The sequence below is a fragment of the Dama dama genome, chromosome 5 (genome assembly GCF_033118175.1).
Source record: "Dama dama isolate Ldn47 chromosome 5, ASM3311817v1, whole genome shotgun sequence".
Classification (NCBI taxonomy): Eukaryota; Metazoa; Chordata; class Mammalia; order Artiodactyla; family Cervidae; genus Dama; species Dama dama.
In genome coordinates, this window is record NC_083685.1 from 80,165,784 (window position 1) to 80,179,729 (window position 13,946).

Here is a 13,946-nt window from a genome sequence, read left to right on the forward strand (position 1 = left end):
GGCATCGCATAAAGAAGTTGCTCTACACTGGTGATATTTTAAACAAAACATGTATAAATACAGTTAGCTTGTCTGGAAACAGACTTATTTATTGGGTCTTACCATTTACCTTTGAGACAAAAATGAGTAGTTACAGAGGACTCATGCATTACTCAGTATACACTTTCTATCATGTATTATTTAATCTCAAGCTAACAAAGAGAATGGACGTCTATTTTACATGATGCCATAATGTACATTAGTGAGCTCAACCCACTTATTCTTAAAATAACAGTATCACATCAGGGATTTAGAATACAGTATTATATGAAAACAGTTGGCAGGGAGACTCCTTCTGCCATTAATAACTGACTAGAAATGTTATTTCAGACCCTAAATCCAACTGAAATCCAGAAGGAATAAATGGAGAGGATGGGGTGGATGTTTTGTGAACATGTTTTTCAAAGTGGAGGAAGAATCACTGTATTTTTGCTGAATTATATGCTGCCATGGCCATGGCAGTATGCAGTAATGATGCTGTCATCTATACAGCTGTGTAACAACACAGCTTCTCTCTCTCCCACTCCCCTCGGTAAGGCTTGAAAATAATAGGTTTGTGTGTAGTTTGGTAAGAAAATTAGAATAATTTAAAGTTGTTTCACTTTCAGTCTACAAAAATAGAGACTCAGGGGGATGGGGAAGAAGAGCAAACAAAATGTACCAAAAAATACAGATTATGTAATAAAGTATATATTTGTTGTTGAGTCACTAAGTCATGTCGGACTCTTTTGTGACTCCATGGACTGTAGCCCCCCAGGTTCTTCTGTCCATGGGGTTTCCCAGGCAAGAATACTGGAGTGGGTTGCCTGCAGACCCTCAAGAAGGGTGTCTTGATGTGCTGGAAAACCGATGGCTTTGCAGTAAAAAGAGCTGTTTTTAGTCCTTGTTGCATTGCAATACCTTGAAGTCTCAGTTTTCTCATCCATGGCATGGAATCATGGTAATACCTTCTACCTTGAGGCGCTATTACAAGGATTAAGGGGATGACTATAACGCATAAACTATAAAGCTTTTTAAAAATAAGGCTTGATAGACTTATTACACTGTTGAGTCTTCAGAGAAGAGTACAGGAAAAAGGGTCTAGAAAGGCTTTAGAAGCTGACAATCTGGGTTCCAATTCCAATGCCACGACTAGGAGCTTCCACACCTTGAGAAAAGAAATGTACTTAATCCTGCTTCCTCTTTTTGGGAAGTGAGGATAACACCACTTCACAGAATCAGATGAGAGAATGAAGGCAAAGGAACTTACCTTTGTAGATTTGAATGCCTTCCCCTGCAAACTACTTATCAAATTACTGTCATCGACAACAGAAGGTGTTCACACCGTGGTATCTTTCCGCACAAACGGACCCTAAGACATGACAGGACAGATAAGGAAAACTGAGGTGAATCCACATCAAGGGGAGACCAACTGCTAGACCGGGCGAACGTCTTAGTTCCCTCTTAACCACTTTGAGGTTAGGGTATCCACACAATGAAGGCATTCAGAGTTGGAGAGGGGACCAAGTCGAGTGCCCCTTTCGACTCTGTGGACTCGACGGGAGGGACCCTGAAATTCCTCCTTAGAGGCCGGTTGCCATGGCGACGGTCTCTAGGCAGCTTGGGCTGAGCTCTCCGTAGGGCTAGAGGGTGGGCCTCCGCCGGACCCCGCGCGCGCGCCCGAGACCAACTTTCCCTCCAGACCCGCGAGGGGCGGCGCGCTCCGCCCCCCGGCCCCGGGCCGCGCACGTCCGGGCTCGGCGGCGCGCACGCCTGCGGGAGCCCTCTCCAGGCAACCTAGTGCTGATCGCTCGTGCCGGCGCGGCCGTTAACCGCCCTTGCGGGAGCCGGAGGCTCTCCAGCAGCCCCCCTCCCCTTCGCGGGCCTCCCCTACCCGTTTCCCCGGTCGGCCCTGGGGCATGAGCAGCGATGGCCGGCTGCAGCCCTGAGGAGAAAACTTACCGGCGCTTCCTGGAGCTATTCCTGGGCGAGTTTCGCGGACCGTGCGGCGGCGGCGAGCCCCAGCCGGAACCCGAACCCGAAGAGTCGGAGCCCGAGCCCGAGCCCGAACTGGTGGCAGCTGAGGCGCGTGAGGCGTCGGTCGAGGAAGCCGGGGAGGCGGCGGCCGCGGGGGCCGCGTCGGAGGAGGGGGAGCACGAGCAGGAGCGAGAAGACCCCGAGCCCGAGGAGGAGGCGGTGGAGGAGGAGGCGGCGGCGGCGGCGGGCGAGGAGGCGGCGGCCCGGGGGCAGTCGGCCGTGCCGCCGCCGCAGACCCGGCTGCCGCCGCTGCCCCCGCTGCCGCGGCCACTGTCGGAGCGCATCACCCGCGAGGAGGTGGAGGGCGAGAGCCTGGACCTGTGCCTGCAGCAGCTCTACAAATAGTTAAGTAGCGGGGCTCGGCCGGGGGGTGGCCCGCCGTCCCCGCCGCGCCGGCCTCGACGCGGCTCCCTCTGCCGCTCCTCATCCCCTCCGCCCGCCTCACGCCGGCGCCCTGGCGAGGTTGGAAGCGCCCCCGCTGCTCGGACTCGGGCGGTCGGCGGCGAGGTGCCCACGCCCGCCGCGGCCCCCGCGCCTCCCGCCGGGGCCCGGGAGCCGCCCCCCGCGCCCTCCCGCCAGGCCCCCGGCTTCCCGCTTCTCCCCGGCCGCCCACTTCTTTCTCCACTTCTCACACCTTTTCTGCTTGGTGCCTGGGAAGGTCCTTCCTTCTAGTCTTGAGAGCTCCCTCTTCCCAGCCCTCTCCTTCCTCTTGGAGGTTTTCCTCCCACCCGGGTCTGTCTTTTTCCCGGCGCGAGTCCCCCCCTGTTGTTTGGCGGCGGAGAGACGCGGACTCCTTTCTAGGCAGGAGCTGCTTGCTAGGTGCTTCCTGCGTAACCGCAACAAAGATGATAATCCCGGCCCCAGATCCACAGGAGGGGAGACTGGAGTCGATTTTCTCCTGTTGGGCGCTCGGTGTTGAAAGTGTAGATGGCTTAATACACGGAAGCTTCGTATCGTAGTTTAATGATACTTGATAACTCATAATTGGGGGAGGTGGGAAGGAAATGGGGAGGGACGGGTAAGGAAAATTTTACCTGCGAGCCTTCAGGTGAAAGACAGAGCCGAAATTCGTTAAAGTGGAAAACTCTGGCTGGTTTGATAAAATTGCAATTAGGTGCAGTATTTTCAGTCCATTAAGTAGATGGGGTAGAGAGAAAGCAGATGGCTTAGCTACACAGATGAAAGTCTAAAATAGAAAGGTCAAGGCTTTGCCTTTCATCCCAGTTTTTATGGGCCTGAAATAGAAGCAGTTTACAATTGCGTTTCTTTCTAAATGGAATTATTCTGAAATAATGACAGAGGAGAATACTAACAAGTTTCTGAGAACACTGGTAGACCTCTGGAGCCTTTTGCCATTCTGCTGATAGTTGTAATGAAAGGTGTTACTCTGTCCCCATCAAAAAGTTTACTACTGCAAGATTCACTGCAGTTAAGATCACTTCTTGGATTTTTTAAAAATCTTAGATTAAGAGAAGGACCTGGAAAGTAAAGGTTTTGTCTTTTTCCAACCCAACAAACACCTGATCAAATCATTCTTCCTGTTAAAACAGAAGCTTGTCAACAGGAAAAAGCACTGAACATACCTGTTGTAAAAGTGGACTGTGTTGATGTGTCTCATACTTTATACACTATTGAAATTTCAATTTTGAAATACTATCTGGTTACCAAAGTAATACTGCTTTTTGGGAAATGTAAAATGGCATGTAAAAACATCTTAGGAGTATTTCTTCCTAGTGTTTGTAAACAATCATAGAATAGAGTTTATGAAATATCATTTTTAATACTATATAGACACTTAAGACTTCTTGCTTAAAATAAAATGGAATTGTTTACTGAAGTGGAAAGATTTATCTCAGCATCAGACTAACTCTATTTTGACAATTTTACCTTTACAAATGCAATTGCAGAATTAAAGAAATACGCATTTAAACATTAGAGAAAGTCCATTTCAAAAAAAAAAAAAAAAGAGTCATTAGTTTAGAACAACTTTGAATATGTACCATTCAAGGTTTTTTAAAAATCTGTATAAAGATGATGGTAGGTAGATGTGTGTTTTGCCACATGGAAAGGAAGCAAGATTTTCAATACATGTATAAACTAGAAAAGTATTCAGGTTATAAAATGGCCATCTAATTGAGGAAGTTTAGATTTGAAGTAAAACTAGCAAAATTGAAGTTGGAAAACATTATTTCACTTTAAATCAGAGATTTCATCATGTATACTGTTTTGTGCAGAAGCTATTAACTTATGTTTTACTCAGATATAAAATGCCTGGCTTGTTTATGTAAAGTATCTTCAGGGTTGTTAACAGACTGAAAAAAAAAAAACAAACCCCAAAACCTAAAAGTCTCACAGTTTAAAAACACATACTTTTTGTGCTTTATTTATTATTTATGAAAGAAAATCATACAACTTGGCCACAAGAATCAGTACTGGAAGACATTGTAGAGATAGATCATTTTCTTGTTCGCTTCATTTTACAGAAGAGAAAACTGAGGATCCTGATTCAGAAATGACAATTTATGTACAAATGGTTTTCCAGCATTTTTCAATATAGTTTTTGAACCTCAAAATTCTTGAGTTGTCAAATTTCCTAGGAAAAGTTGAGTTATCAAATTTCCTAGGAAACACTTTGAGATCATTCCAGTTAGGAATATGTTGGAATTACTAATTTGGGGGAGGTGAAGTTTTTTTGTTTCTTTTCTTTTCCAAAATATTTTCTCAGATACCCACTCTCTCTTTATTTTGGGAATTCTTAATATTCTTTAGAAACTGTCATGCTTGTCAGAGTGTGCTAAAATACTTAAATGAAGTTACTTGAAATATATATTCACCAATTTCACAGTTGAAACTAATGTAAGAAGAAACTAGAACCACTTTCACAAGTCTCTAGACTATTTTTTCTGTCAGTATTTTATAAATATATAGTATGAAGCTACAGAAAAAACAATAAAGGTGCTTACTTTCTCAATACTGTTTATGTATACACTGGCTGAAATTTTACTTCAAAAAATATAGTGAATGTTTTCCCCAGCATTTTGCTTCTCTCAGAGCTTAAGAACAGCAGATATATTTATCATTCTTCATTTTGGTAAACTCAAAGCTTAGGATTAGCTTGAGATAAGCAGTTACTTAGGTAAGTAAAGGATCAAGGTTTAAATCGACAAAATATAGTTATAATTAGCAACTTGAAAGTTTTTCAGTATTTGTGATAGAGTTTTTGCTTTTAATGGGAAATATGTACTTAATATTTCTCTACTAGAAAAAAACATGTAACATTTTGAAAGAAAAATTATTTGAAATGTTAAAAATCCCCTAGGATGAGAAAGATCTCTGTTGTGGGCTATAAATACTTTTTTTTAAAGGCCCATTTAAACAGTTTTGTTTCAACTAATTAAATCTTTAAGAATGAATAATAAATTCCGGCAGTTCCTTAGAACTGTTTAACTGAATTAGTCTATTCCATGTCAATAAAAAATTCCAGTGATTTGGAATCTTCAGCTGCTCATGTAAAAATTATCTCCTTTACTCCTGTAAACTAAAATGCCCCCTAAGAGAGTAAAATAAATTCTAATGATGCAAAATTAGGATTTTTGAGGTTAATGGATATCTTTGAAAAGGTGGAGGTAAGATATTTTATAGCTTTGAAATAATTTCAGATAAAATTTACAGCTGATCTTATAGCAGATATGAATAACCTTGGATAGGTTGCATAGGTCAATGCTGTATTTTATTTCTCTATGTTATTGTATGGAGGATAAATCTATTTGTTTTAACCCAGAAGAAACAAATACTCTGAAGTCTGTATTAGAGCTACATGTCAGTACATTTTTAGAGCAGTTGTCTCCTCAGTTATTCATTTAGTCTGGGTTGGACTTCTCAAGGAGGGGGAGATATTTTGGTAGCCTGGCAAAGTTAAATACTTACAGATGGTTTATAGTAGTAATGAGGGTGGCCACTTTAAAAATGGCTTGGGAAAGAAAATCATTGTTTATAGACACTAATAATTCAGTTGTATTGAATTATGTGACTCATTAATGACTTTGAGATAGATTAGAAAGCCATTAAACTTTGACTGTGTATATATATGAAAAAATACATGGATGGGAGTTAGGCCACTCTTTTAGATCCCCCCCCCCTTTTTTTTTTATTGTTAAAAGTAGTAAGAAGTAGCAGAAAAAAGAAAATAGCAACCGTTTGGCGTAAGCCATAATTTTCGGGTTTTTCTCCTACATCTTAGACTGCCACTTCTCTGTGAGCTTTTAATACTCTGCCTAACCCTTTTATATTGTTGTTTGGTCCTTGGCCTTTTCAAGTTTGGTTGGCTTATTTGTCTGTCGTCAACATCAGTCTCTCCCATGATTTTGGTTATTGTAGTTATGCTAATAGCTCCCAACTCTGTCTCCATCTTTGCTTTGACTGCTAATGGAATGGCTCTATCCAGATGTCTAAAAGTCTTCTCAAATTAAACTGTCCAAAACTGAATTTGATCTTCCATCTCTCTCTGTCTCCCCCACAGAAGACAAAGCTAAAACTTGATTCTCTTTTTAGTGGGCTTATCCTTGATTTCTCCTTCTCTCCTCCTCACGTTTAGTCAAATTTTGCCTTATAAATACCTCCTAAATATGTCCCTCGCCATCGCTACTGTCATTGCTGTTTCTTCCCAATCTTCTCCAATGTATTTTCCCCAGTGTATTAATAGTAAAGTGTTTCCTCTAGAATCTAGATTATATAGACTGATTAATTGTCACCCATTGCTTAAATATTTTACTATTTACCCGGTATTAGCCAAACTGGGGTGAAAGGCACAGCTCTCCAGTCAGACACAGCCAAGTCTGCCCGAGGCAAAAGTTGCAAGGAGTTAGGGTCCAACTATAAAGTTAGAGGGAAGAGTGCACAAGACCACCCTCACTTCTGACACTGACTATAATTTTCAGGTTTCTTAAAACTACCTTCAGATTTGATAATTTGCTAGAAAGACTCACAGAACTCACTGAAAGCTTATTATATTAATAGATTATGGTTCAGTATAAGGAAAAGTTAGAACTTAGAACCAGCCAAAGGAAGGGATGCATGAGCTGCAATCTGGAAGGGTTTCAGATGTGAGGCTTCCATTGTCCTCAGGGATGTGTCCCTCTCTCATGGAGTCTTGCCAGCCCAAAAAGCTCACCTGTTTCGCTGTCCAGGTTTTATTGGGATTTATTGGTAGATTGCTCACATGGTTGAACTTATTAATAGTTTCCAGTCTCCCATCCCAGGCTGATACCAAATGATCCAAGGGGCCCACCATGAATAACAAAGACACTCCTGTTACTCTAGAAATTCCAGGGATTTAGAGGTTACCTCCCAGGAGCTGGGGACAAAGGCCAGACTTCTTTTTGGCAAGGCCAGTTCTTTATTGTATACCTTCATCACCTATTTCTCCATTGCCCTACAGATAAAAATCCAAACAAGCCCTTATAATCTTATCAGTCCCATCCCTGAATCACTGTCCACCCACTCCATCCCACCCCTAGAAACTATACTTCAGCTGTTTTAGACTATTAATGTATTAGTTTGAATGTGCTGTGTTTGCTCTTACCTCTGTACCTTTGGACACAACATGTTTGATCTACCCTGCTCTCCCACTCCGACTTTACTCTGTCCAATCTTTAACCCATTCTTCAAGTCTCCATTTCACATCGCTTCCTTTGTTCACCAATCTCACACTCATAATGAATTAGATGTCTCTTCTGTGTCTCCTTACAGAACACCTAGTGCTTATTTCTCTTGTTCAGTTCAGTTCAGTCGCTCAGTTGTGTCCGACTCTTTGCGACCCCATGAATCGCAGCACGCCAGGCCTCCCTGTCCATCAGCAGCTCCCGGAGCTTACTCAAACTCATGTCCATCGAGTCGGTGATGCCATTCAGCCATCTCATCCTCTGTCGTCCCGTTCTCCTGCCCCCAATCCCTCCCAGCATCAGGATCTTTTCCAGTGAGTCAACTCTTCGCATGAGGTGGCCAAAGTATTGGAGTTTCAGCTTCAGCATCAGTCCCTCCAATGAACACCCAGGACTGATATCCTTTAGGATGGACTGGTTGGATCTCCTTGCAGTCCAAGGGACTCTCAAGAGTCTTCTCCAACACCACAGTTCAAAAGCATCAATTCTTCAGCGCTCAGCTTTCTTCACAGTCCAACTCTCACATCCATACATGACCACTGGAAAAACCATAGCCTTGACTAGACGGACCTTTGTTGACAAAGTAATGTCTCTGCTTTTTAATATGCTGTCTAGGTTGGTCATAACTTTCCTTCCAAGGAGTAAGCATCTTTTAATTTCATGGCTGCAGTCACCATCTGCAGTGATTTTGGAGCCCCCCAAAATAGAGCACTTGTTTTTTTTTTTCCCACAGATATTTATGTATCTTGACTAGTGGTCTTCAAACTAAGGTGTACCCAAAATAATCCATTTCAGTGAAGGAATAAAATATTAAAATCTATTTCTTTGTGTACAAAATATGAACTTAAGAGCATCCCCTGGCACTCCAGTGCTTAGGATTTGGCATTTTCACTGGCATGGCCCAAGTTCAATCCCTGTTTGGGGAACTAAGATCCCGAAAGACAGGTGGCATGACCAGAAAAAAAAAGGAGTTAAGTGCTAGTAATACTTGATGTATTAATTGAGAATGGCAGCTTGTCCTGTGTGACAGCTGGCTTCATGTTAAATACCATACATGAGGTATCCTGATGGCCTGCAAGTTCCTTGACTTAGAATTGACAGTGGCGCCTTTCCTCCAATTTTCAGAACATTCTGGATTATTGCTGTTTACCTACTCTCATTAAATGGATTCCTTAGTTGTATTTAACAAAATTAACCCTCACAAAATAGATAATTGACTTAAAAAATTCCTGCAAAGAAATCATAGGTTGAACATATTATTTGTAATGCAAGTGTAAGAAGCAACAAAACTTGAAAGCCTATACTTCTGTCTTTAGTTTTATTAGTTTTTTTAAAGGGTGATTATATTTGATGAGAAATCTGTGAAAATGTAAGTATTAAGTAGTTTATATAGAATACAGCATATTCAAAGAAATACTGATAATACTGCTGGTGAGAGTGGTACGTATGCATGGATATGCATGTATGAAATTTATATATGTATATATACACATCCACACATGAGAAGTGTATATCTACATTTAAAGTGGGGTATTCATAATGTTCCAAATGATTTTGATAAAGTGCTTGAAGGCAGTTGCACTAGATTATTAGCTACATGTTTGCCATCAAATCCCTAGGCCAACAATGACGGGGACATATACAACACACGATAAATCCAGTGAATGAGCCAAGAGATTAAACACAAAATATTGTTCCTAACTATTTTAAACTGCTTTTTGAAAAAACTTAGTAAAGTTTTGTATTCTCATATTTTAAAACTTTTTATTATAAAAAATTTAAAGTATATAAAAAGTTGTGTACTTACTGCTCAACCTCAGCAGTGGTCAATTTGTGGCCAGTCTTTTTTTCATCTATACCTTCACACATCTCACTCTACCTCCTGTGTAATTTTTAAATGAATACACAGTAATTTAATCACAATGCTATTAGACATTTTAGGTGTTACCAGTTTTTGGTTGCTCTAAGAATATTTTGATGGTCATCCTTTGAGCAAACCTTTGATTTTCTTAGAGTATATTTATAAATAGTATATAGTGTTGGGATTACATTAAAGATATTCACATATTTAAGGCTTTTGGTACATAGTTTTTAAATGTCTTCTAACAAAGTTTTGTTAGTTTACTGTCTGAGAAGATATATTGATACTGTCTGAGAAGAAAAAGATATATGAAATGATTTAAACATTTACAAAATAACAGAATAATAAAAATATCCATATACCCCCATTCCAAGAAATTATCATGATTAAGATTATTTTAAGGAAGTAAAGCATTTCATACATAAATTAACATTTCATATGAAATTAAAGACTTTGTCACTCTCTTCTATGAACTCATTTCCTTTTCTTTCTTTCTAGAGGTAATCTGGGAATTTAGGGAATGTAGCCCTCTGCTCATTTTATATTTGTACTACCCACATATTTGTATGGTCAAAATATGGGTGGCTTTTTTGTTTTTGTTTTCATAAATAGCTTTCTTGAGACTAACATTTTTAAAAAAGATTCATTGATACATACAAGAGTTTTTTCATTTTAGCTACTATATAGTATTCTGTATGAATATACTATGATTTATTTATCTAATTTCCTATGGAAGGACAGTCGAGTTGTTTCTAATTTTTGCATGTTCTGTACTATAATGGCTAAAAATTGCTGCTCTTGTGGGTAAATTGTGATATCTCAAAAGCTTAATGTAATGTTAGTTTATTTCTTGCTCAGAGAGTACTTTGAACAGAGAAGGCACTGTGTTCTATGGAGTGATTAATGGACTCAGGCTAGTAGAGTTTTTCATTTTTGGTCTATGGTTTCCAAGGTTGCTCCAGGCATCAGCGTACATCTAGCAAACATAGGAGTGGAGAATGGTATTAGAGGCCAGACCTTAGAAGTGGCATATACAAGTTTGTTCACTTTCCATTGACTAGCATTAACCCCATTTGAAAAATTGAAAGACACGGTGAATTTATTTTATTTTATTTAACCCAATATATTCATATATACAGAAGGGGAAAGACTAGAGGTCTCTTCAGAAAAATTGGAAATGTCAAGGGAACATTTCACCCAAAGATTGCCAAAATAAAGGACAGAAATGAGAGCAACCTAACAGATGCTGAAGAGACCAAGAATAGATGGAAGGAATACATGGAAGAACTGTACAAAAAAGATCTTAATGAACCAGATAACTATGATGGTTTGGTCAGTCACCCAGAGCTAGACATTCTGGAGTGTGAAGTCAAATGGGCTTTAGGAAGCACTGCTGTTAATAAAGCTAGTGGATGTGATGAAATTCCAGTAGAGCTGTTCAAAAACCCAGAGGATGATGCTATCAAAGTGTTGCACTCAATATGTTAGCAAATCTCTAAGGCCCAGCAGTGGCCACAGGACTGGAAAAGGTCAGTCCTCATCCCAGTTCTCAAGAGGGATAGTACTGAAGAATGTAATGAGAAAACGCTATGCTTGTAAGGGGTCATTTGATTAGATTAGGCCCACCAAGATAATCTCCCTGTCTTAAGATCAACTTGCCATATAATATAGCACAATCACCGGAGTGATATCAAGTTAGTATTCACAGATTTTAGCAATTAGTTCAGGGCATCTTTGGAAGACCATTTCAGTACTTTTCTTGCTACAGTAGAGAAGCAAGATTGAAGAGCATTAATTATTTTGAGGTCTTTTGATTTCACTTCTAAATGAAAGAAAAATACTTTTTACCCATTTCTTTTGGTCTCCACTCCCACCACTGTGGTCCAAACTTCCATCAACTCTTAGCAACCCATAGCAACTCTCCTAGCTGTGCTTTAATCACAGTGGTCTTGACTTTGTTCCCAGAAACTGCCATGCTCTGTCCTGCCTCCGGGACTGCACTTTTTTTTTCTTTTCCCAAGCAACTTTCCCCCTTCTCCCCACTGTCCAGCTCAACCGTTAGGTCTTAACCTAAAATATATCTTCCTCATAGAGGTGTTTCTTTACCAGAGGTCTAAATTAAGTCTTGGTTTTTGGTTTCCATAGTATCTTTTTGCTTTTTCTTTATATCTACTTACCATAATTTATACATATATATATTATTTGATGTCTCTGTCCCAGACTGAGGGCAATAGATAAAGAATGTTTTGTTTACCTTTGTGTATCCAGCACCTAGTGCAGGTCCTGGCACATAGTAGGCACTGTTAAATATTTATTGGCTAATCAATGAATCTTCAACTTTTTCTCTCTCTGTCCAGGTTGTTTCCTTTCTAGATTTTTATAGGCCTGTTCTCATTACCTTCTTTCTCTTTGTTATTATTTTCTTCCTTTCCTTTACTCTGAATGGTGAAGGAGCTTGGCTTCTATTTTATATGGTTATTGGTATATGTGGCTTCTATCTTATGTGGTTATTGGTATATGTTAACATTTTCATCTAGCTGCAGAAATATGTTTGCAGTTTTCATTACTGCAAACTGTACAGTCCAAAATGAAAATTTTGTGAACTTGAGTATTCTTATGTAAATTCTTCGAGAATACTGTGAACAATGACAATTTTGAAGCAAAATAATACTTTATAGAGAGTCAGTGAAAGTCACTCAGTCGTGTCCGACTCTTTGTGACCCCATGGACTATACAGTCCGTGGATTTCTCCAGGCCAGAATACTGGAGTGGGTAGCCTTTTTTTCCAGGGGATCTTCCCAATCCAGGGATCAAACCCAGGTTTCCCACATTGCAGGTGGGTTCTTTACCAGTTGGGCCACAAGGGAAGCCGCTATAGAGAGTCTTGAGCTAGTTAAAGGGCTTCCCAGGTGGCTCAGTGGGAAAGAATCCACCTGTCAATGCAGGAGATGCAAGAGACACGGGTTCTATCCCTGGGTCGGGAAGATCCCCTGGAGTAGGAAATGGCAACCCACTCCAGTATTCTTACCTGGAAAATTCTGTGGACAGAGGAGCCTGGTGGGCTACAGGCCATGGGGTCACAGAGTCAGACATGACTGAGCACAAACGCACATTACATTACCTTCTTCGAGCTAGATAAAAGGTTGAGATTGTTCTTAATTCCTTGTGTGTATTTTCCTTTAAGATTTTACCTTCCAGTGTATAGCTCTGAGGAAAACTAGTCCATTACTTCCTGTTTTAGTTTCAAGTCATCAAAGAAAAAGAGCCAAAAGACTTTAACACAGTACTGTAAATCAACTATGCTTAAGTTAAAAAAAAAACAAAACCAAAAGACTAATCTGCTGGGTTAGAAATATCAAAGATAATCTTTTTCCAAGTGACTTGATTTCATAATGAATTATAAGATTCCTACAGAAGCATTACAATTTTTGTCTTTTATGGATTTGAATCTTTTGACCTACTTTCTACAGAACCACAAGGCACAGCCTCTGATCTTTGATATTTATACAGTGATTTCTTATTCACATTTTTTCTACTTTGTGAATCTTAGAAACGAAAATAAAAACTTGTTTTTAGTAAGCTTGTTTTTTGAGAAGTGTATTGTGTTACATCCAGTTTTCACATTTGTATATAAAAGCATCAAAAAATGTAATGCTTTTAAATTGGTATATATGGTATTTATAAAATTGTGTTTGGGGTATGTGATATATAAAGTTCTTTCTTAGGCTAAAAATCTAGAGGGCAGAATCATGTTGTAAGCATGTTCTTTACTGAACCTAACAAGTTATAGTATAAATATGAGAGGTGATGCCATTAAATTTCAGGTTATCATGAATTTTACAATGGGAATGACCTCTGAAGTTTTGCAATTTGATTTCTGGCAACACTGAATATTAGTTCATATAGTCTTGGTGTAGGCAACTTATTAATAATCTCATATATTACTTAGAGACTTGTTATTCACAGTTTATGTACACACAATTGGAGTAACAAAAATATTTTTAGTTTTTCAAGATCATATGGAAAGTTAACTGTGCATCTAAAAATAATTTTCAGTCTTTTAAAACAAATAAATACAACTTTGCATTTAAATGCCCTTTACCAGGGTAGTCTCTAATCATAAATATCTTTCTGTAAGACTTAGTTAACAGTGTAAACTTGCAGAGGTTTACACCTCTGTACCTGAAATAATAATTGTACAACTAGTAATAAGTAACAAAGTAAGTCGTAAACTGCTCCTGTTTCTGTTATTGGTACTGCATTTATTGAGAGCTTGTTCAGGCACTGCTTTATATTTAATAACTCACTTAATCTTACGAAAAGTGTTTGATGTCAGGTTCTATTATTAGCCCAGTTTGCAGATGCCGAGT

The 13,946-nt window shown here is 39.7% G+C and overlaps 1 protein-coding gene across 1 annotated transcript in view; it reads left to right on the forward strand.

Annotated features, from left to right (window-relative positions):
- The first annotated feature begins 1,810 nt into the window (after nucleotides 1-1,810).
- Nucleotides 1,811-13,946, forward strand: part of PPM1E (protein phosphatase, Mg2+/Mn2+ dependent 1E) — a 213,850-nt gene continuing 201,714 nt past the window's right edge. Inside the window, exon 1 of the mRNA XM_061142647.1 lies at nucleotides 1,811-2,399. Within this exon, the coding sequence (XP_060998630.1) occupies nucleotides 1,948-2,399 (452 nt within the window). The 5' untranslated portion in view covers nucleotides 1,811-1,947. The remainder of the gene's footprint in view (nucleotides 2,400-13,946) is intronic.